Source organism: Myotis nattereri, assembly GCF_964212035.1.
Source record: "Myotis nattereri genome assembly, chromosome: 18".
NCBI lineage: Eukaryota > Metazoa > Chordata > Mammalia > Chiroptera > Vespertilionidae > Myotis > Myotis nattereri.
In genome coordinates, this window is record NC_138093.1 from 825,001 (window position 1) to 848,193 (window position 23,193).

The following is a 23,193-nucleotide window of genomic DNA, read 5'->3' on the forward strand; positions in this document are numbered from 1 at the left end:
TTGTACTAAGAGTCAGACTCTGAAAACCGGGTCTGTGTCTCTTTTCTCACACCCACTGCCTCTAAAGGGCCCCATAGTTCACAGCCCATGTTCCTACTGACATCGCCTTAGGTCACTCACCCCCAGGCCAATCCACACACCCAGTGGCCTGTCCACTCGCAGACGTCCAACCTCCACTTTCCTCAGGTGTACATCTCAATCCAAACCCTACTATGAAAATCTTTTTTTTTTTACCCTCACCCAAGGATATTTTTCCATTGACTTTTTAGAGAGAGAGGGAAAGACAGGGAGAAACATCGATGTGAGAGAAACACATCAATTGGTTTCCTCCTGCACAAGCTCCGACCAGGGCCCGGGCCAGGGAGGAGCCTGCAACCGAGGTACCTGCCCTTGACCAGAATCAAATCCACGACCCTTTGGTCCACAGGCCGACGCTCTATCCACTGAGCCACACCGGCCAGGGCTCTATGGAAATCTTAAACCACAAGTTCCTCTGACTTCTGAGAGTCGGAGGCTGGAATGAAAGAGGCGCCATTAACAGACCTGCGTTATCTCCTGCCTAAAGAGCGAGCAGCAGGCAGCCAGCTCTCGGAGGAGCCCCTTCCCGTGGCTGCCGGGCACCTGGAAGAGACCAGCCTCACAGAGCACCTACCCCGCCCCGTGGAAACAGACAAGCAGTGGCTCCCCGGGCCCTATGAGAACTAACGAGTCCCCTTTGCTTTCATTCCGCTCACACACCCAGGTGCCCCTCAAGTCGCCTGGACCATCCATGCTGCTTCTCACGACTCCCCCAGGTGTAACAGCTCCCTAAGTTTCCAGGAGGGGCGCTTCGTGGAGGCGACAGGACCGTACGTCTGCTCTCCGTGCAGGCGAAGCCCGAGTCGTTTTTGCCAACAGAAGGAGTGGGCACTCAAGGCCACACTCGCTGCGTTTTTCCTGCCTGAATCGTCCAAATCGCCCGAAGCAGCTGAAAACGCGAGGCAGTGCTTGTCTAAAGCAGCTCACAGACTAGAAAATGTTGCAGCCAAAAGGCAAACTGAGTGGGGAGGGGGGGAGTGAAAGGGTTAAGGAAAGACAGATAAGAGAATGAAAGCTGGGTCTCGGTGGGACGCTGCTCCCTGATGAGGAGACAGCGCCGGCGCCCACAAGCCGTGTCTTTATTTTATAGCAGATGCCACGAGGCAAAGTAGGGGCGCGATCACGTTGTTCAGAGCATTCTCGTGAGTTTCAACCTCACTCAACTACATGCACCTGAACCCTACCACAAGGCACGTGGGGCCACGTGTTCGGACCATAGGTTCAAGCTTAATTGTGCTGGGAGGGCCCTGCCTTCCAGCTGGGACTTGCACGTGGCAATGAGAGGACCCCGTCCTTTCATTAGTCCAAGGTTTGAACCTGGCCAAAACACCGTAGCCGTGCCCCATAAGAAAATGTTACACAGAACACTTTTGGGGGAAAAGCTCCCCAAGAAATACACATGTAGGCAGCGCGCCAGCTCAGCAGGAAAACAAATCCACTTTTCTGACCATCGGCAGGTGTTTCAAACCCAGCCTCCCCGCGCGCCAGGCGCCTCGTCCCCCGCTCACCAGCCTGAGGTCCTTGGAGGACAGCTTGGAGAACCACTGGTTGTACTCCAGGGCAGCGATGATGGGGATCAGGTCCCTGGAAGCAGAAACAATGAAGCCCGTGCTCTTACAACAGCCAAGATCCACGCCGTCGGCGCCCCGCGGGCTCCAATCTGGGGGGCGGGGGGCTCACCTGTGGTCCAGGTGACTGAAGTCCTGCAGGTTCAGTTCCCGGGTATCCTGGGTCAGATAGATCGTGTCCACATCCTGTTGGAAACAGCGCAGTCATGTGAACAGCCGGGGGGGGGGCCGGGGGGGGGGAGAGGGAGCAAGACAACGACACGGGCGGATTCGGACGTGACCTGAGCGAGGAAGACTGTGAGCAACAACGAAGGGTGGGAAACAGAGAAACAAGCCAGGCAGACCCTGAAAGAGTCTCTGTGTGTTAAGAATGTGTGTGGTATGTTTGTGTGAGCATGTGTCTGTGTGAGCATGTGTCTGTGTGAGTATGTATGTACTGGGTTGTGTGTCTGTATGTGTTTGTGAGTGATTATGTAAGCGTGAACAGGTGTGTGTTGTGCATCTGTGTCTGTGCATGTGAGTGTGTATGAGTGTATGTTGTGTGTGAGTGTGTATGTATTGGGTTGTGTGTCTGTGAGTGTGTATGAGTGTGTTGTGTGTGAGTGATTGTGTAAGTGTGAACGGGTCTGTGTTATGCGTCCATGTCTGTGAGTGTGCATGTGAGTGTGTATGAGTATATGTTGTATGTGTGTGTGTGAGTATGTATGTACTGGATTGTGTGTGTGTCTGTGTGAATGTGTTGTGTGTGATTGTATAAGTGTGAACGGGTGTGTGTTGTGCATCTGTGTCTGTGAGTGTGCACACTGCACACAGGCACACTCACCCACTGCACTTCCTCCCTGTACGGGAACCCCAGCCAGTCGCAGACACAGGCGTACATCTGAGAGAACCCACCTGGAACATAAGCGGAAACGGGACAGGTTTTCGGGGAAGCGACTGTGAAGCTGAGACTTAAAAGCTCCCACGCGACCGGCGCTGGGCGGGCTCCTTCTCTGCTTGGGAACCAGGACGCCCCCGTGTGGGCGGGCGGGCGGGCGGGCGGGCGGGCGGGCGTGGGATGTGTAGAGCTTAAGTACAGCCCCCTCCACCGCCTGCTGATTACAGCTTCCCACGGACTGCAGCCGCCACGCGCACTGGGCTAGACCTCACGGCCTGGCGGGCCCCACGCAGCCTGAGAGCCGGGGAATGTGCTCACCACAGGGGCCCTGCTCGGCCGCCGGCTGGCTGTCCCACTCGGCCTGCAGGCTGGCCAGCCGCTCCGACGGCTCCATGGACACCCTCTTCATGATTTTCCTGCAGAACCACAACAACGAGGAGCGTCAGAAATCAAGTGTTTCAGACTGCACACAGAAACCTATTTTGTGAGAGGCCATTATTTTATTTTTTTAAATATATTTTCATTGATTTCAGAGAGGAAGGGAAAGAGAGAGAGAAATGTCAATGATGAGAGAGAATCATCCATCGGCACACCCCCTACTGGGGATCGACCCTATAACCGGGGCATGTGCCCTTGACAGGAATCGAACCTGGGACCCTTCAGTCCACAGGCCGACGCTCTATCCACTGAGCCAAACCAGCCAGGGTGCCACACTTGTCGGAGTTTTCTGCACAAACCATGTCCACCTCATCACTTCACAGCCAGGCATCCGCCTCTCCCTCCCAAACCTGGCACCACGCAGGTCAAGGTCGCCTGTGCCCTCACGGTGCCAACCCACCAGACAGCTCTGCCCAGAGCGTGCCTGATGCTGATCCACTGTGGACAGCCTCTGCCCCGAGCGTGCCCGATACCCAGTGTCACCGCGCCAAGCCCACTGGCTCTGGGCTCCCCAGGAGTCTCACCCACCTTGCCCTGTCCAGGGCCCTCATCACAGCCAGGCCTCACCCACGGTGACACCATGACCCTCACACCTGCTGGGCCTGCAGCCCGGCCCTTCCCTCCAAGCTCCAGCCCCCTCGTCTCACAGCCACGGACATCCCCACCGAGACGTCCTGCAGGTCAAGCTCAGCGTTCCTGACGCAGGTGGTCGGGGTTTACCCTCAAAAGCACCTACCCAAGGAGGCGCTCTGGCCTCAGGGGCGAGGGAGACCGGCCAGGACCCTGTGGGGCAAAGCGGCTCAATCGAGTGAGCGTGTGGCTGACTCAGATGTGAGCACAGCGTGGTGTGTCCCAGGTGCCGGCACTCTGTGACCCACCGCGTGCGAACAGGCTACTGCCCTGGCCCACAGCACCAGTCCTCTGCGAGAGAGGCTGGGTTCACTCACGCACTACTCCCACACGGCGTCTCCTTCGGAACATCGGGTGAGCATCTCGTTTAAAAAGGTGGAACGAACCCCTAAGCAGTTGTCTAACTGGAAGACAGGGGCCCCAGTGCCGTGTGATGTGTTGGGACACAACAGTGAAGCAACTAAGTTTGTGTGTGTGGCTGTACTGTGAGCACTTTTTCTTACAGAAGGAATTTTAAACCTGTGTCTTTGGGGAAAAGAACACAAAAACATCCACACCCACCCTAGGACGCGCTCCCCAAGTACAAACCTGTCCCCCCAAATCCTGAGCTTACATGCTTAACAGGCAGACATAAACACGAACTGGTATCTTAAGGTGTATTTCAGAAAACCGAGAGAAAAAGGAAAGAGGCTAATCATTATGTTTACGTTCATTTTGGGGGTTTTTTTTTAGGTTTCCTCTTACTGACCAGAAATAAAACACAAAGGAATGGCGTTCTGTCTTCATTAACCCGCAGGTGACGCCCGCACACCAAGCCTTGGTCCCGGGCACCCACGGAGCGCTGGGCGCAGAGGTCCCACGGGAGGATCCCAGAGCGAAAACCTCACCCCAGGCGGGCAGAGCCACACAGAAAACCTCAGCCGTGGAGCAGGGGCCGAGTGGGAGGAGGCCAGCCCTCACCCGCCCCCCGGGACTCACAGGGGAGACAGGCCGGGAAAGATCCTCCGCAGGCAGGAGCCCAGGTGCGCCAGCACCTCGCTCACGTCCTCGGGCGCCGCCATCCTCAGGGACAAGCTGTACTTCTCGGTTTCCACGGCCATCTGCAGGGGGAAGCGCGGGGACTGCGTCATCACAACCCGTCCCTCGCCTGTGTGACTGTAAGTGACAGAAAAGAATGCCCTGCCCGGCCCATGGGGCTCAGTGGTTCATCATCGACCTAGGAACCAGGAGGGCACGGTGCCATTCCCGGTCAGGGCACGGGCCGGGCTGTGGGCTGATCCCCAGTGAGGGGCGTGCAGGAGGCAGCCGATCCATGATTCTCTCTCATCACTGATGTTTCTCTCTCTCCCTCTCCCTTCCTCTCTGCAGGAATGAGGCCCTGAGGTTGGAGGACGGGTGGGAGGGCCCACGCCAGGCAGCAGCAGGTGCGGCGCTGGGACCCAGGCTCCTGACGCCCTCAGGGCTGCTGGCCCCAGTGGCCTCCGAAAGCTGCCTCTAAACCCCAGTTCTGGAACAGAGTCCCGTCTGGAATAGGCTCGGTTACCCAGACGTAAGAGAAAACTCTGCTGTCACTCCCACCTGCTCTAGAAACCCGTTGTTGTGCACACACACGATAGGAATTCACGTTTCTTTAATATATATATATGTACACACACACACACACACACACACACTTTGATTGATTTCAGAAAGGAGAGAGATAGAAACATCAATGATGAGAGAGAATCATGGACCGGCTGCCTCCTGCACGACCCACACTGGGGATCAAGCCCGCAACCCAGGCTTGTGCCCTGACCGGGAATCGAACCGTGACCTCCTGGTTCACAGGTTGGCACCCAGCCCTGCTCCGCACTGGTGTGGTAACCAGCTGCTCCCGCAGTTACTGAGAAGGTTTTCCTCACGGGAACAGCCCGACCCTGCCCACAGGCCCCTTCAGCTTCTCTTCGGAGCCTCCCCGGTCCCTCATCTTGCTTTTCCACATTCTCTCGAGAAACGTTCAACAGTGAGACCAACCAGAGGATGTTTCACGGTGTCTGACCCTCAGGGGAGGGGATGACCCGCGGTCCCGCCCACGGTCTCCGTGGCGCACTCACCTGCGCGGGCTTGCTGCAGGTGACGCCCTGAATGTCCAAGTAGCTGAAGGTCAACTCGAGCTGCAAGGAGGGGGTGGGGGACACAGACCTGTGATCAGGGCTCAGAGCACAGTTCAAGGTGAAAACGCTGCAGGCAGCGATGCACCAGCAGCTGGAGGTGGGCTGGTGTGTCTCCGTCATCACCAAGTGGGCCCTCGATGGACCGTATTTCAGAAAGAGCACTGCGTGCTCCCCCAGAAGGTGCATGTGCGACTTCGTAAGTTTCATCCTGGGACAAACCCACTGGGAAGCGCTGGCATTTCTACTCTGGTTTTTCATTCATTTAGAAATGAAGTGTGCAGTGAGGCATCTAAGCCCATTTTTCCTTTTATTTCAATGTTTGCTTCAGGGTCACCGCCGGATGACGTCGCGTCCACTGTCCTTCTTTCTGAACCCTGACCTCTCCGGGGACACGGACCACTCAGGGAGCCGTCATTCCTCCTGCCGTCTCCCAGAAGATTCACATTTTGAATGGATTTAGAGAAACACAGTATTTAGGAGTTTTAAACCAGGCTTAAGTGAAACACATAAATAAAAGCCCTCTCTCCCCCTGCTGGTAGAGAAATAACTTATTTCCTTCTTATTTTAGCAATAAGGGTCCCTTCCACTCTCCTCCTGGGATCAGCACTTATTTTCTTCAAAATAGGCCCAGCCCTGGCCGGTGGCTCAGGTTGGAGCATCGTCCCGTAGGCCAAAAGGTTGTGGGTTCGATCCACGGTCAGGGCGGGTAGGGGAGACAGCAATCGATGTCTCTCTCCCACATGGATGTCTCTCTCTCACTCCCTTCCTCTCTCTCTAAAATCAATGGAATCAGCCTCAGTGAGGATTTAAAGAAACAGTAGGTCCAGTCTCCCCTCCCTGCCCTTTTCCTGAACAGTGGCCACCGACCTCCCTGGCTCCAGCCTCTCACGCTCCTGCAGACAATGGACAGAGCCGGGGCCTTTGGTCTGTCCTCTCCTTCCACCTAGAAATGTAACGGGACCAAACAGGACCCAAACCCGGGACCCTCTGCTCTGCTCCGAGTGGGTGGTACTATCATATGTGTGGTGGGTGTGTATGTGCGCACATGGATACGCGGGGGTGGGCTGTACCGCCCCATGTACGGTACACATGGGACGTGTGTTTCTTGATGTGTGCACGTGTTGTGAGGGGTGCATGTGTGTGGTGTTTGCGGTGCATTTGCTAGAGTGTGTGCATGTGCTGTGTATGCTGGTACATGTGTGCATGGTGTGTGCGCGTATTTGAGTGTGCACGTGTTGTGCATTTTGCATGTGTGTGCATGGTGCATGTTTGTGTGTGCACAGTGCGTGTGGTGCATTTGCTGGTGTGCGCGTGTGTAGTGCATATGTGCACATGCGCGTAGTGTGTGTGTGCATGTGCCCTGTGTGCATGGTGCGTGTGTGCGTGCGTTGGCAGGAGGAACCTCGGCGCCGGCACTCACCTTGGAGGGGATCCGCGCTGCGAGCAGGAAGGCCCGGCAGGACGTCAGCACCTGCGGCGGAGAGAGCGTCAGTCCGGGCTGCGGCACCGGAGCGGGTCAGGGCGCGGGACCAGAACCAGGCCCGCCCTCCTGGGCCCGCTGTCTGTCCGTCGGCCTTTCCCGGCTGCCTGTCCTGGTCCTCCACCTGCTCCGCGTCCCAACGCGTTCCCACCTCGCGCTTCTCTCCTCCCACGCTGCCCGCACCCGGCGTCTCTGCGCCGGCCCGTTTCCCAGCATCCTCTCTGCCCCACGTGACAGCTGCACGCCGTTTGCGTCCCTTACGCCGTTTGCGTCCCTTACGCCGTTTGCGTCCCTTACGCCGTTTGCAACAGAGACGGCATCGCAGGAGGAGCACGGCCTCCTGGACGGGACTCCGCTCCCAGCGTCCGACAGAGACGCGAACAAAACGTGAACCGCAGTCCCCGCTGGCCCCGCAGGCCCGTCCTCCCCCGCTCCCGGCGCCAGGCCGCGGCCCAGTCTCACCTTCCAGTGAGAGCATCGGCGGGGTCCCCCCCAGACCCCCGAGGCCGCGTCCCTGCCGGCACCGGGACCTGCCAGGTGTGTGTGTGGGGGGGGGGGGGGGGGGGGGACAGGAGCAGGTGCTCCCGGGGCTCACCTCTGAGGCAGGACAATTTTTGTGAATGGTCCCCGGGATAGTTTCCCATTGAGTTTTAGGGAGACGGAGAGACATGGACCCGACCAGGGCCGGGCGGGGAGGAGCCTGCGCCAAGGTCTGTGCCCTTGAGCGGACTCGAACCCAGGACCCTCCAGTCCGGGGGCGGACGCTCTAACCACTGAACCACACCGGCGAGGGCTACTTTTTATTTTTAATTTCCCTTGTGACCCGCTTCCCCCCTGGCTGTTTGCTTTCCATCCTCCAGAACATGCCGCATGACAGGCCTGGCCATCTCAGCCGGGGGCCAGGCAGTCGCCGCCCACCGGGAAGGGGCCCAGCCCCGGGACCCCTCACGGGGGGGGGGGGGGACCCTTCATCAGGGGGCATGCGCGCCCACCGCCCCCCAGGCCTCCTCCGGCTGAGAACTGTTCACTGCAGGGTCGGGTGGGAAGTCCCTGAGCCCCCAACACCTCCCTCCTCCCTCCACACCCCTCCTCCAGGGGCTGCGATGGGAAGCAGTGCCCCCAGGGAGGAACTCTAAGTTCCGCATTTACAGAGGAGAAAGTGGGTTGCGGGTTCGATCCCCAGGAGGCCGGGCAGGGGGCAGCCCATGGAGGATTCTCTCATCCCCGATGTTTCTCTCTCTCCCATCTTCTCTGAAATCAACAAAAATATTTTTTTAAATGAAATAGTAATTTCACCACCTCCTTTACCAAATCTGCTAACGAGTGGCAAGTGGCCTGAGGTTTCCCGCCTCCCTGCTCCCCACTAGACGTGCTAACGAGCAGGAAAATGAGTCTGCGGCCCGAGGATCGGAGACGAATCACGGTGAAACCGCAAAGGCCGGCTTGTTAAGACTTGGCCGTCTGCACCCCAGAAGGGCGGTTCTGTCAGCGCCGCCTGCCCCAAACGCCAAGGTGAAACATCCCGTCCTTCACTCCTCCGTCAAGCCAGCCGGCAGAGGCTGTCATGCTCCCCACCAGCAAGAACCCCCAAAATGTTCCCACCACCGTGTCCCTCTGCCGTTCTCCCGGGCAAACCTACGATCCCAGGGCCTGGGAGAGGTGGGCACCCAGCCAGCGCGGACGAAGGAAGCAGGTGGGTGACCAGGAGGGGACTCGGCATTTCCTACTCACTCTCCCCGTTCCCAGTCCTGGCCCCCGGGGACCACACCGCAGCGTCACCGAGGGAAGCTTCCGGAACATTAATGCACCTGTGTCGCTCAACTACCTGACCCCATTACTGACGTCCTCACCGCACCAGCAAGCCGGAGTCCCAGCTCGTCCTCACTGTCGGCCCGGTGGCACCCCCAGTGAAATCCCAGGTGCCTCGGTGACTGCTTGTTCCCGAAAGGCCACGCCCGCCCATCACGGAGCTCAGCTCTCTGTTAATAACCATGTTGGTGTCCAGCGGCCCCCAGACGATGACTGCTTTACCGGAAGATGGTCTTAGTCATCCCTGCATCCCCCACATGGAGCAAAGCGCTCGCCACAGCAGGTGTAGGAACACGGGGGGTGGATGGATGGATGGATGGATGGATGACAAGATGAAACAATTACATCCACTCAAAAAAAAATAACAGCCTCACCGAGGATGTGTTTATTGATTTGAGAGAGAAAAGGAGGGGGGAGAGGGAGAGCGAGAAGCGGGAATCAAACTCACAACCCTTTGGTGCATGAGACGACACTCCAACCCACTGAGCCACCGGGCGGGGCAGCCCCGCTTTTCAAGATGATCACAGCAGACTTGCCCGAGGAAAGTAAGCACAGACGGGCTGCGTGACAAGATCCCCCCGTGAGCAGTGGCGACGGCGGAGGGGACACCTGCCACGGAGGGCGGCCCTGCTGGGCTTCGCTTAACCTCCCAGGGCAACGAGGTCGGGAAAACCCTAGGAACCGGCAGGTGTGGGCTTCTCTGCTCCAGAGGTAACCCTCGGAGAGCAAATCTAAAAATAGAAATGACTTTCAGCCCCGTGGGCGTGGCTCAGTGGCTGAGCATCGACCTATGAACCAGGAGGTCAGGGTTCGACTCCTGGTCAGGGCACAGGCCCGGGTTGCAGGCTCAATCCCCAGTGTGGGGCCTGCAGGAGGCAGCCAATCAGTGGTTCTCTCTCATCATTGATGTTTCTCTCACACTCTCTCCCTTCGTCTCTGAAATCAATAAAAAAATATTTTAAAAAAACAAATAGAAATGATTTTCAGGGAGTGCTAAGAAAAAACGGGTCAGTCCATGCCAGGCCTTCGCCCAGCAGTGCTGGACAGGCCCACCCCCGGGGGTCCACTGTCCATGGAGACCTCAGAACTCTCTCCCTCACACCCCCTCCCACCCTCTGCCCAGCAACCCCACCCCGTCTGCAAGGCCCGATGGCTCCGTTCCAAGAACAGCTGGAAACGCGCCTGGACATAGGAGAGTTTTTATGCTGCGTATTTCTACACGATGAGAACATTGCCCTCCACAGCCTGGCACGGATGGTCTATAATTTCTTAGGGACAGAAATTCGGAAAGTGTGAATTCAGGTGAGTCAAAGCAAAAAAAGGGCAGGAAAACACACAGCTTCTTGACTCAAGACAGAGTTGGGACAGGGCTGGGCCCATTCCCTTCCAGCCGCCTCCACCTGAGCCTGGGCTCCAGCACCTTCTGCCTCATCTGATTTGGAGCCGGCTCGGGGGTCGTGTCCACACCCGCAGGCCTGTGTCTGCTGCCCATTAGGATGCGGGGTCATGACACCAGGAGGCAGAGGGCATTGGCTTCATAAGGAGCTGGTGTGTTTGGGGGAAAGGCCTCCATCCTCTGAAATCCCGGACTGTGGGAGCTTGCCAGGCCTGAGGGCTGACCTTGGGCAGGGGTTTTCCAATGGTTTTCCCCCTGAGTACTTTCTGCAAACAACGCCTTATCTGAGGCCATTATGTAAAACAGATGGAAGCTAAGCTGCTTGGGGCGAAGTGAAGGCACCTGGGAGACTGGACCAGGTCCCCCTGGGACCAGGTCCCCCTGTAGCTCTGGGTCCGGGGAGATGGGGGCTGGGTTGGTCCTGGCGATGGGATGGGGCAGCCAGGGGGAGGGGGAGCCCTGGGGAGAGGCCAGGGCTGACATTTACTAGCCGCACAGAAGGGCTTCAGTATCTTCAGAACTTCCTGTTTGTGCCCGTGAGGCTGGGCCAACGAACTCACCTTCCACAGCAAGTCAGTCTATACACACAAAAGTGAAAACATGGCCCTAGCCAGTTTGGCTCAATGGATAGAGCATCGGCCTGTGGACTGAAGGGTCCTGGGTTCGTTTCCAGTCAAGGGCACATGCCCAGAATGCAGGTTTGAGCCCCAGTATCGGGGGGTGTAGGAGGCAGCCGATCCATGATCCTCTGTCATCGTTGATGTTTCTCTCTCTCTCCCTTCCTCTCTGAAATCAATAAAAATATATTGTAATAAAGTTTTATTGCAAAACAGCCACGTCCATTCACTGTCATACTGTCCGCAGCGGCTCCCACTCAGGTGGAGTCGAGGGCGCAGAGACCCGGCCTGTGGGCCTCACGCACTTGCTACCCGGCCTTTTACAGGAGGAGGGTCTGCCCACACCCTACCGACTGTCCCATAGAACATGTCTTACCATTAACGCGGAAGACTTACCCTACTGACTGTCCCACAGAACATGTCTTACAATTAACGCGGAAGACTTCCCCTATTAACTGTCCCACAGAACATGTCTTACAATTTACGCGGAAGACTTCCCCTATTAACTGTCCCATAGAACATGTCTTACAATTAACGCGGAAGACTTACCCTACCGACTATCCCACAGAACATGTCTGATAAATAAGGTGGCAGACTTACGCAGCTGAAGGCATTTGCAAGTGTCGGGCCAGGGCAGGCCACCCCGAAAGACGCCACTCTGGGGCATGTTGATCCCTTTGAACTACAGTTACTTAAGCAGCTGCTCCTGCAAGAACACGGGGGCCTCGTCTGTGTCCCCCAAGCCCAGAGGCGAGCCTCCCCGGGGACAGAGTCCTAACCACCAGAGTTGCGGGGTTCGGGGCCGACAGGTGTGTACACAGACCTGCTCTTTCTTTCATTTACTACCCAAGGCCCAACTCCGCTTAGACGCCTCAGTGATGAGCACCCAAAGCTACTAGTAAGTCTCTCTCTTCTCGCAAATCCTCACAAATGTCTTGTTTCTTCCTGTAAAAAGGCACACTGCCTGCTTTGGAGTCACTTCCTTTTTTTTAAATATGTTTTTATTGATTTCAGAGAAGGGAGAGGGAAAGAGAGAGAAACATAATGATGAGAGAGAATCATGGATCGGCTGCCTCCTGCACGTCCCCCACTGGGGATGGAGCCCGCAACCCGGGCCTGTGCCCCGACCGGGAATCGAACGGTGACCTCCTGGGTCCTAGGTCAACGCTCAACCGCTGAGCCCCGCCGGCCGGTCACTCTCTGAGCACCCATGTTTGATCCCCACACAGACAGTTACCTGGCTTTTCTCCTGTTAATCTGTCTCGTGTCAAGTGTACTGTCCGTCCAGCGCCGGCACTGGGGAGGGGGAGGGGGACTTCCAGGTCCCGACAGAAGTTAATCGAATGTGCTGTTTGCTTCTGGTTATTACGGTTTTATTTATAGCCTCCAAATTGAAATCTACCAAAAACATGCCTCGAGAAAAAAAAAAAAGGAAAAGGAAACCTAATGATAAGGAGACATTTTCTGGCTCTAATTCAGGCCATGACATACTTCACGTCCATGAGAGCCCTTAAGGAGCAGACGAATTCCATGGATGTGAAAAAAAGTCAAAGAAAAAAATGTGCCTAAGGAGGGTGAAAAGAAACCGAAGGCTCTGTGACCTGGAGCCGGGCGTCGGCCCACACAGCGCCTGGTCTCTAACGCAGAGGAACACGCCGGCCACACGGGGGCTGAGCACGGAGTGACACGCAGGCCACACGGGGGCTGAGCACGGAGTGACACGCAGGCCACACGGGGGCTGAGCACGGAGTGACACGCAGGCCACACGGGGGCTGAGCACGGAGTGACACGCAGGCCACACGGGGGCTGACCACGGAGTGACACGCAGGCCACACGGGGGCTGAGCACGGAGTGACACGCAGGCCACACGGGGGCTGACCACGGAGTGACACGCAGGCCACATGAGGGCTGAGCACGGAGTAACACGCAGGCCACACGGGGGCTGACCACGGAGTGACACGCAGGCCACACGGGGGCTGAGCACGGAGTGACACGCCGGCCACACGGGGGCTGAGCAGGGAGTAACACGCCGGCCACATGAGGGCTGAGCACGGAGTGACACGCCAGCCACACGAGGGCTGAGCAGGGAGAGCCCTGAGGCTGCGTTCGCTGTGCCCCACGGGGAGGCTGTCCCAGGAAGTGCTCTGGAAAACCAGCCACCCCAGCCCTTCCCGCAGGGGACGCAGGGAAGACAGAGAGCGAGAACGGAGGCCTGCACCTGTCACGCCCACCCTGCCACACCTGCCCGTCACACCCGCCCTGCCACACCCACCCTGCCACACCTGCCCTGTCACACCCACCCTGCCACACCCACCCTGTCACACCTGCCCTGCCACACCTGCCCTGTCACACCTGCACCTGTCACGCCCACCTTGCCACACCTGCCCTGTCACACCTGCCCGTCACACCTGCACCTGTCACATCTGCACCTGTCACATCTGCACCTGTCACACCTGCCCTGTCACACCCACCCTGCCACACCTGCACCTGTCACACCTGCACCTGTCACACCCACCCTGCCACACCTGCCCTGCCGCACCTGCCCGTCACACCTGCACCTGTCACATCTGCACCTGTCACACCCGCCCTGTCACACCCACCCTGCCACACCTGCACCTGTCACACCTGCACCTGTCACACTCACCCTGCCACACCTGCCCTGTCACACCCACCCTGCCACACCTGCACCTGTCACACGGGCCCCTCCAGCTTCAGGCCTTGGAAAGAAGCCAAGCTGGCCACCTGCCCACAGCTGCCTCCTCAGGGCCCAGGCTCTCCTGTTGCCGGGAGGCCTCGCCTTCCTCAGAAAGACCTGGTGTCTTCCTGCCCAGCCCACGCTCTTCTCTCCATCTCCCCAGACTCCACACCCCCTCCTGGTCCCCCCCCAAATCCCACACGGGGGCCTGGCTGCTCACAGGGGCCCAAGCACAGAGCCCATGGTGTCAGGGACGCTCCCTGGGGCTGCCCACCCAGGTGCCAGGGGCTGCATCCCTCTCCTGGATCGGTACCTGTGTCTGTGGCGCCCTGGGCCATGAGCTTCTAGCCCGCAGAAAACACACACCATGTCCCTCCCACAGAGGTCAAGGTGGCACCACCAAAAGGGGTCAAGGGTCAGGCCCCTGCTAACTGCTTTGTCCGGTTATCTTATCTGATTCCCAAAACACCCCTCAGGGCAGCCACCACCGCCTTCCTCAGAAGCTGAGACTTGAAAATAGTGATCTTTGCTGGAGGCCACGCAGCTGGGACAGGCTGAGCCAGGGCTCCCACCGGGTCTGCCTGGTTCCAGGTGGGCACGACCTCCCCCCAAGGGGCTCAGTGGAACTGCCTGGTGAACGGGAACCCGCACAGAGCTGGGTTCCACCCTCGGCGCCCTGTCCTTCCACTTCCTGCCAGGAAGGCTCCAGACACAGGCACCCGCCGCTCAGCACACAGAACATCCCCTACCCGCCCCCAACTCCTCACTCCCGGGGCCCGCAGACCCTGCAGACACTTTACAACTGTTTCCTTTTTTTTCAATTACATGATTACACTCATGTAATCTATTTATATATTTTTAATTGATTTCAGGAGGAAGGGAGAGGATGAGAGAGATAAAAACATCAATGATGACAGAGAATCGTCGATCAGCTGCCTCCTGCACGCCCCACTCTGGGGATCAAGCCCGCAACCCGGGCATGAGCCCTGACCAGGAATCGAACCCTGACCTCCTGGTTCATAGGTCGATGTTCAACCACTGAGCCACACCAGCCAGGCTCCCCCCAGCATTTAAACGCAGCCTTCACCCAAGGCCCTGCACAGACGCGGGCCTCGGTCTGAGCCTGAGAAGAGACTCCTGAAACCAGGGAACCGCGGCTACTGGCGCTCCCGGTGGCAGCAAAGCAGAACGGCTGTGCGATCCGCTCAGGCCCAGGCTCAGTCCACAGAGGCGCTGCCGCCTGGACCGTGGGAACCGTTCCTGCTGACGCGGCAACAACAACACAAGCCGAACAGCGCCGCCCCCCACACGCCTCCGGCACCGCACCGAGCCGTGCCAGACCCCCGGGCAGTACGGCGTATTCTGACCCATTCGAAACTGTGGCGGTAAAACGTGGGTGGGACAAGGGACCATGACGTTAAGTGGCAGACGTGCAGCCTCAGTAGTTCCACATGTGCATGCGGCCGCGTTTCCAGGGAAGCCATGGGAGACGCGCGGAGGGAGCCCAGCTCAGCAGGCTCTCGGGTTCTGGGTCATGGGGCGCCACGGTGCCCACTGCTCTGAGGGATGCTCCGTTTAGGCCTGTTTTGTCCCCAAACTGACTGCCCACCCTCGTGGTCATTTGAAAACATGGATCTTGCCCAGCCAGCCTGGCTCAGAGGTTGAGCATCAACCTATGAACCAGGAGGTCAGGGTTCAATTCCTGGTCATGGCACCTGCCCAGGTTTCGGGCTTGATCCCCAGTGTGGGGCGTGCAAGAGGCAGTCGATTGATGATTCTCTCTCATCATGGATGTTTCTCTCTCTCTCCCTCTCGCAAATCAATAAAAATATATTTAAACATATATATTTTTTTGTTCATTACAAAAATGAAGAGTGTTGCTCAGCCAACACGTGCGGGGACACTAGGCAAACCCTGAGCTCAGGCTCCGGCTGGCAAAGGTAAACATTTCTAGGGTCGCTGGCAAGGTTCCATCACCCAGACCTGCCAGCTCACGGCCCTTACGTCCGGAACAGCTCCGTGAAGTCGGTCATTTTCCACGGAAAAGCCGCAGGGTCCACGAGGGCAGGAAGGACAGCATCTGTCTAGACCAGGGGCAGGGAATGTCCGGCCCAAGAATCTTCTAGCCCGGCCCTGCTGAGGCATGAGGGTGGGCGTTAACTCACTGTTTGACCAGTGTTGGCAGCTACGTTTAAGCTGATAATTGTGTACGGTCCTCGAATGTTATAAATATCCAGATGCCCTTGGAAGGAAAAAGGTTCCCCACCCCAGGTCAGGGCACAGGCCGGGGTTGTGGGCTTGATCCCCAGTGGGGGGCGTACAGGAGGCAGCCAATCAGTGATTCTCTCTCATCATTGATGTTTCCCTCTCTCCCTCTCCCTTCCTCTCTCTGAAATTAATCTAAAAATAAAAATAGCCCTAGCTGGTGTGGCTCAGTGGATAGAGCGTTGGCCTGCGGACTGGAGGGTCCCGGGTTCGTTTCCGGTCAAGGACACAGGCCTGGGTTGTGGGCTCCATCCCCAGTGGGGGGCGTGCAGGAGGCAGCCGATCGATGATTCTCATCACTGATGTTTCTCTCTCTCCCTCTCCTTTCCTTTCCTCCCTTTCGGAAATCAATAAAAATATATTTTTTAAAATAATAAAACAAATAAAGAAGATCCGATGTGTGGACGTAGCAGCGGTGGGCGGGGACCGCTGCCTGGGCCCCCCCTGTGCCCCCTGAGCATGGGGCCGCTTGGTGTCCAGGTGCTGGGAGCTCAGCACAGAACGCTCCGCCCGGAACAGAGCTGGAGGGAGAGCACGCCGTCCCTGCCTCCCAAAGGCCAGGGCGACCCCATCTCCTCGCTCCGAAGCTGCACGTGTCTTTAAAGAAGGAAACGCGTGAGAGACCTGGCTTTGAGCTCGCAGTCCTCACAGTCCCCGCTTTGAGAAAAGGAGAACTGAGCACAGACAAGAACAGGCTGTGCGTCCCAGCCCCGGATGGAAGGTCACGGCGGCGTCAAAGGCCCCGAGAGGGAGGCGGGCGCCTCTGGGCTCCCTGCCTGGCCCACGGCCTCACCTCCTGGTCCGCGGAGAGAATCGCCATCGCCACGGTGACGGCTGCAGGAAGCACTCGGGGCCGGCTTGTAAAAGGCGGAGTGAACAGGGAGATGGCGACGTAACCACGAAACGACGGACATCGAGTCCGACGTAACCCGAGGGCTGTCTGTGAACTGACAACGAAAATGGATCCAGAGACGGGGAACAGGCTGAGGAGTCTCAGGCGGGAGCCAGGTGGGGGTGGGAAGAGATCAGCCAAAGACGACGTCTGCATAGATGCATCACCCACGGACAAGGCTACAGGGTGGGGCAGGCCTGGGAGGGGCAGGCTGGGAGGGGCAGGCCTGGGAGAAGGGGGTCAAGGGTGGGGAAGGGAACATCTGTAATACTTTCCACAATAAAGATATTTTTTTTTAATCCTTTTTTTTTAAAAGGTTACAGCCGTGTGAATCCATTACAGAGCGTGCACGAAACGACGGAATTACAGAGGAGGACAGAGCGCTGTGAGGGGGCTGTGGCGGTCACAGGGCTTTTCACATGCAATGAAACTGCACAGAATTAAACACACGCACATACACCCCACCCCACCCCACCCCACCCCACCCCACCCCACCCCACCCCACCCCACCCCAGTGCAGGGAACACGGCAGATCCTGAGAGAGACGATGGTATCAATGTTAGCGGCGGGATTGTGACTTTGTGGCATCGCTCTGCAACATGTTATCACCGAGGCGACGTGAGAGGAACACAGGGGTTTTGTTATTTCTTACAACTGCATCGGAATCGACACTTTTCTCAAACGAGGCCTTTTAAACTCTCATCGCTTAAAAACTGCCTGGGAGTCGGGAAGGTCCCGCCAGGGGCCCGAGGTGTTCCTCTCGCCCCCAGACCAGGAGGCAGCCGATCCATGATTCTCGCTCATCACTGACGTTCCTCTCTCCCCCTCTCCCTTCCTCTCTCTGAAATCAATAAAAATATATTTTTAAATACATTGTATTGACTTTTTTTTACAGAGAGGAAGGGAGAGGGATAGAGTTAGAAACATCGATGAGAGAGAAACATCGAGCAGCTGCCTCCTGCACACCTCCTACTGGAGATGTGCCCGCAACCCAGGTACACGCCCTTGACCGGAATTGAACCCGGGACCCTTCAGTCCGCAGGCCGACGCTCTATCCACTGAGCCAAACCAGTTAGGGCAATAAAAATATTTTTAAAAAAGGAAAAAGAAAACCTAGCTCTTCCTTGCTACTTCCCCAACATGTTTAATGTCCTGGAGGTTTTAACACGTCGATAAGGGACACGTGGACAGACGGGCGCTGCAGGGGCTGCTCTATTACTGCCCACACCTCCATGAGGCCTGTTCACGTCGCTGTGGTCTTTGCGTCCGGCTCTGGACACCCCTTTTTACAGCCGGTTTATGTCCGGCGCACCTTGGGCAAGCCTCAGCCCTCTCCTCACCCGACGGCCCCGATTCTCAGCCCCGGTCACCACTTCACTCCCTGCGACGCCCACAGCCTCGCCGAAAGCCTCGGTGCCTCCATTTGCCCGTCTGTAAAACGGCGATAATCGCGCCCAAACATACAGCTCCAGGGAGGTCGAACGAGAGCACGGGACCGCGCCCGCACGCAGCACGCGGACGTCAGCTCCTGTGGCACCGTGACCGCCGCCCTCTCTGTCCTGACTTCCCCTCGGGGTCTCGGAGGTCACGCGGGACCATCCCATGTTGGTACTTTCTGTGGGGACTTTCCCCTTATCTCCTCCACGGGAATCGTTCACAAATAACGTGGCCAGAACGCAAATGGTTGAGAGTCCCTAGTTTTCCTGACTTCTGAACTCTTGATCTGTCCCTTAGCCAAGACTGGTTGATTGACTGATTGGTTGATTGATTGATTGGTTGGTTGGTTGGTTGATTTCAGAGAGGAAGGGAGAGGGAAAGAGAGAGAGAAACATCAGTGAGGAGAGAGAATCACTGATCAGCTGCCTCCTGCAGCCCCACAACCCAGGCCTTGCCCTGACCGGGGCTTGAACCACGCCCTCCTGGTCTACAGGTCGACGCTCAACCCCTGAGCCCCACCGGCCGGCCAGGCCTTAGCAGCGTTTTCTAAAACCACAGCTTCCTGGACCGTCTTCGTCAGCATTTGCTCTGGGGGTTCTTCTGATGGCCCACCATCCTGCACCCTCCTCGGACCAGGGGGACCAATGCCCCCCGTGGCCAACGACCTGCATTGTAAACACACATGCTGGGGTTCGAGGTTCAACCTGAACCTGCGGAACAAAGCCCCACGGACTGGCCTCGCTGGGAGTGCGGCCGCTGGTCTTTGGCCTCTTCCAGTATCAAATCCTGGACGAAGGAGCCGGTACTCTTGGCCTCGAGCCAAAAGCAATACCTTTTAACGGCTCTTCGTCAGTCACTGGGAAGTCCGGCAGGGAGGCTGTGGCAGGTAACGAAGAGTCCACACTCAGAACGGTGTGGCCGGCACTGGTGCAAAAATAGCTACACGCGGACCCTGACCACGCTGATGGAAACTGAGGTGAGGAGTCACGGGGAACCCTGGGCTGCTTCCTCGTGCAGCTTGAAAAGCTCAGTGACACTCCCCCGGAACTCTGCCCGCCAGCCCGCCCTCCCCTGGGGAGAGGGTCAGAGTCAGGCCTGCAATCACATTCCCATGTCAGTTCCATGTAGAAATGGCCTCCGCCTGACAAGGCTGAAGAAAACACCTTAAATTCTAAGTCATGGCCCGGCCGGCGTGGCTCGGGTTGAGCGTCGACCTGTGAACCAGGAGGTCAGGGTTTGATTCCCGGTCAGGGCACAGGCCGGGTTGTGGCTCGATCCCCAGTGGGGAGCGTGCAGGAGGCAGCCGGTCCGGGACGCTCTCTCCTCATGGATGTCTCTCTCCCTCCCCTCCTCTCTGACACCAGTAACAACGTATTTTTAAAGACGCACGTGTACGTAATGAGCTCACAAAGGGGGGAGAGCCATAGGAAACACAGATAAAGACCTTGCCAGTCTCCTTGGGTTTGACGACAGCACAGGAAACCTGCACGAGGCTGGACTCGCAGGACGTGGGAAAGGGCGTCCACAGGCGATTCCTTCCGAGTAAGATCAGGGCCTCGGCCGGGGCTAAGCGACTGTGCGCGGCCTGTGGCTGCCCCTCGCGAACCTGCGGGACCAAGCAGCACCGAGGGGTGTAAACACCCCTAAAGAGGCCCTGGCCCACCTGGCTCAGGGGTTGAGTGTCGACCTGTGAGCCAGGAGGTCACGGTTCCATTCCTGGTCAGGGCACAGGCCCGGGTTGTGGGCTCCATCCCCCGGGGAGGGGAGGGGGGCGCATGCAGGAGGCAACCGATCAGTGATTCTCTTCCCTCATTGACGTTTCTCTCTCCCTCTCCCTCTCCCTCTCCCTTCCTCTGAAATCAATAAGATAAAAAAAAAAAAAAAAAAAAAAGAAAAGAAGGACTGTGATCTGACGGGTCACCAGGGACACGGGCTCCGGGGCAGAGCTCAGCGTACAGTCCCAGCAAAGGGCCCAGTGCCGTCCGGTCAAGCTCAGCACCCCTGAGCGCTCAGAGCTGCGTGGCCTTACGCACTACGCCCTTGGACTGAATATTTTTTATATCATTTTTTTTAAATATATTTTATTGATTTTTTACAGAGAGGAAGGGAGAGAGATAGTTAGAAACATCGATGAGAGAGAAACATCGATCAGCTGCCTCCTGCACATCTCCCACTGGGGATATGCCTGCAACCCAGGTACATGCCCTTGACCGGAATCGAACCCGGGACCTTTTAGTCCGCAGGCCGACGCTCTATCCACTGAGCCAAACCGGTTTTGGCTATATCATTTTTTAAAAACATGTTTTTACTGATTCCAGAGAGAGAAAAGGAGAGGGAGAGAGAGAGAGAGAGAGGAGCATCGCCGATGAGAATCATGGATCGGCTGCCTCCTGCACACCCAGTACTGGGGGTCACGCCCGCAACCCAGGCGTGTGCCCTGATCGGGAATTGAACCCTGACCTCCGGTTCCTAGGTCAAAGCTCAACCCCTGAGCCAGGCCGGCCGGGCTTTTGTCTCTATACTGAGTCAAAATATTAGTCACTAAATGAAAAGTTTTCCAAAACTCTCCACCACATCACGTCCACTCCGACCGAACAGCCTTCTTGTTCTAAGCGCATCTCCCAGAGTTTTATTTCACAGGCAACAAAGAGGCATTCACTGGGCCGTCCTCGCCCGCCCACCTCCTTCGCTCCCCCAGGAGCCCCCCTCGCCCACTGGTCCCGCTGCGGCAGCTTTCAGAGAATGCCACGCAGTCCCCGGCCGCGCGGCCGGCACAGACACGGGCGGCCGGCACAGACACGGGGTCTCTCGGAGGGGCTGGCTGGTTACACTTGCAGGACGAGACCCCTGACATTCAACTTTTTAAAAATATATTTTCATTGATTTCAGAGAGGAAGGGAGAGGGGGAGATAGAAACATCAATGATGAAAAAAAAAAATCAATCATGAGAGAGAATCGTGGATCGGCTGCCTCCTGCACACCCCACACTGAGGACCGAGCCTGCAACCCGGGCGTGTGCCCTGACCGGGAATCGAACCCTGACCTCCTGGTTCCTAGGTCAATGCTCAACCACTGAGCAACACTGGCTGGGCTCAACATTCAATTTTTAGAGTCGGCCTAGATCCCCGCTTCCTTGCAGCCTCCGTACCTGAGGGGTAAGAAGGAATGTGCCCCAGGCCTACGACACACGGAGGACACAGACCGTCAAAGTCAAGAAAGTCTATTCGCGCTTGTGAATGTCACGTGGGTGTTACACAGTCGGTGAGAAACGACCCCAGGAGCAGAGACTGGAGCCACCGCTGCCTGAGTCTGAGCAGCCGCCCGGTGCCCGGTCACCCGTTACCTCGGGAGGGGAGTGGGCCATGGGGAAGCGGGGAAACGCGGGCGGGCGGCTCCCCGTGTCCCTAAAGCACAGATAAGCGATACACGCCGGCTTCCTCCCACCCGGTGACGTCACAGCCGACTCCTGACCGCCCCGCGGGGAGGCCCCTCGCTGCTGGGCAGGCGCGGGCTCAGCCACACAGGTGTTTCCATGGTCCATCTCGACAGGGTCCCTAACGGGCAGCGCAGCCGAGACGGCGGATCTGCCCGCGAAGGAACAGAGCGAAACTCCAACGGCTCCTGAGAGTGAGGGGGCACAGACAGCACGGCTTTTTTTTGGGTTGTTTTTCATTTTGTTTGTTTTTTGTTGTTTTTTTAATATATTTTTATTGATTTCAGAGAGGAAGAGGGAGAGAGAGAAACATTCATGATGAGAATCATGTATCAGCTGCCTCCTGCACGCCCCCTACTGGGGACTGAGCCCGCAACCCAGACCCTTCAGTCCTCAGGCCGACGCTCTATCCACTGAGCCACACCGGCCAGGGCGACATCAAGGCTGATGCGGACACATTGTTTGAAAGGCCACACCTGAAACAGTGGCTGAAACCGATGCCTTTCTGGAATAACACAGGGCACACCTGGCCGGACACTCACACCAGCGCTCTGTTCGTGGATTGTGTACCGACTCCCTCCCTCACACAGGGAGCTACACCGCCTGAGAGCCACGACCTGGCATCACAGAGGGGCCTGAGGGCAGAACAAGAAGCAAGGACAGTCCTCCGCCCTTAGTGATGGTTAACCACGATAACGCCGTGATGCCTGGCCCACGTGGCTCCCATGGTTGGGTGCCATCCCGTGCACCGAAAGGCTGCGGTTCAATTCCCGGACTTGATCCCTGGTGGGGGGCGTGCAGGAGGTAGCCAATCGATGTTTCCCTCACATCAATGATTCTCTCTCACTCCCCCCCTCTCTCCCTCTTTCAAAAACCAATAAAAAATTGAAAAAAATCTTAAAATTTAAGAAGCTAATAATAATAGATTAAAACAATAATCTATAAAGGCCTAAGCGACAGAACGACCGGTAGACCGGTCGCTATGGCGCACACTGATCAGCAGGGGGCAGATGCTCAATGCAGGAGCTGCCCCCTGGCGGTCAGTGCGCTCCCACAGCCAACCTCCAGTGGCAGCAGGCCAACTTCTCGAGGTCCCTCCCTCCACTGGCCAACCTCCCACAGTCCCAATGGGCCCTGATCGCCAGCCAGGCCAAGACACCCCACCCGTGCACGAATTCGTGCACCGGGCCTCTAGTAATTAATAACACTTAAGTGGTGCTTTCATGAGTGGCTTACAGGCACTAACTCTTTTTATCCTAACAACAACCCCAGGAGATTAACAATATAATTAATCCCACTTTACAGAAGAGAGCTGAAGCTCAGAGAGACTAAGTCACTTCACTTGTCCACCATCACACAGCATGGAGCTGATAGGGCACGGCTTGAAGCCACACAGCCTGGGACCACAGCCCACACTCCTTACCA

General features: G+C 57.3%; 1 protein-coding gene across 1 annotated transcript in view; it reads right to left on the minus strand.

Moving 5' to 3' along the window:
• CARMIL1 (capping protein regulator and myosin 1 linker 1) overlaps positions 1-23,193 on the minus strand; it is an 80,241-nt gene that overhangs the window by 40,405 nt on the left and 16,643 nt on the right. The window contains exons 3-9 of the mRNA XM_081111946.1: positions 7,165-7,215; positions 5,685-5,744; positions 4,570-4,691; positions 2,842-2,939; positions 2,470-2,540; positions 1,759-1,832; positions 1,587-1,662 (exon numbers count right to left, since the gene is read on the minus strand). Coding sequence (XP_080968072.1) covers positions 1,587-1,662; positions 1,759-1,832; positions 2,470-2,540; positions 2,842-2,939; positions 4,570-4,691; positions 5,685-5,744; positions 7,165-7,215 — 552 coding nt within the window. The remainder of the gene's footprint in view (positions 1-1,586; positions 1,663-1,758; positions 1,833-2,469; positions 2,541-2,841; positions 2,940-4,569; positions 4,692-5,684; positions 5,745-7,164; positions 7,216-23,193) is intronic.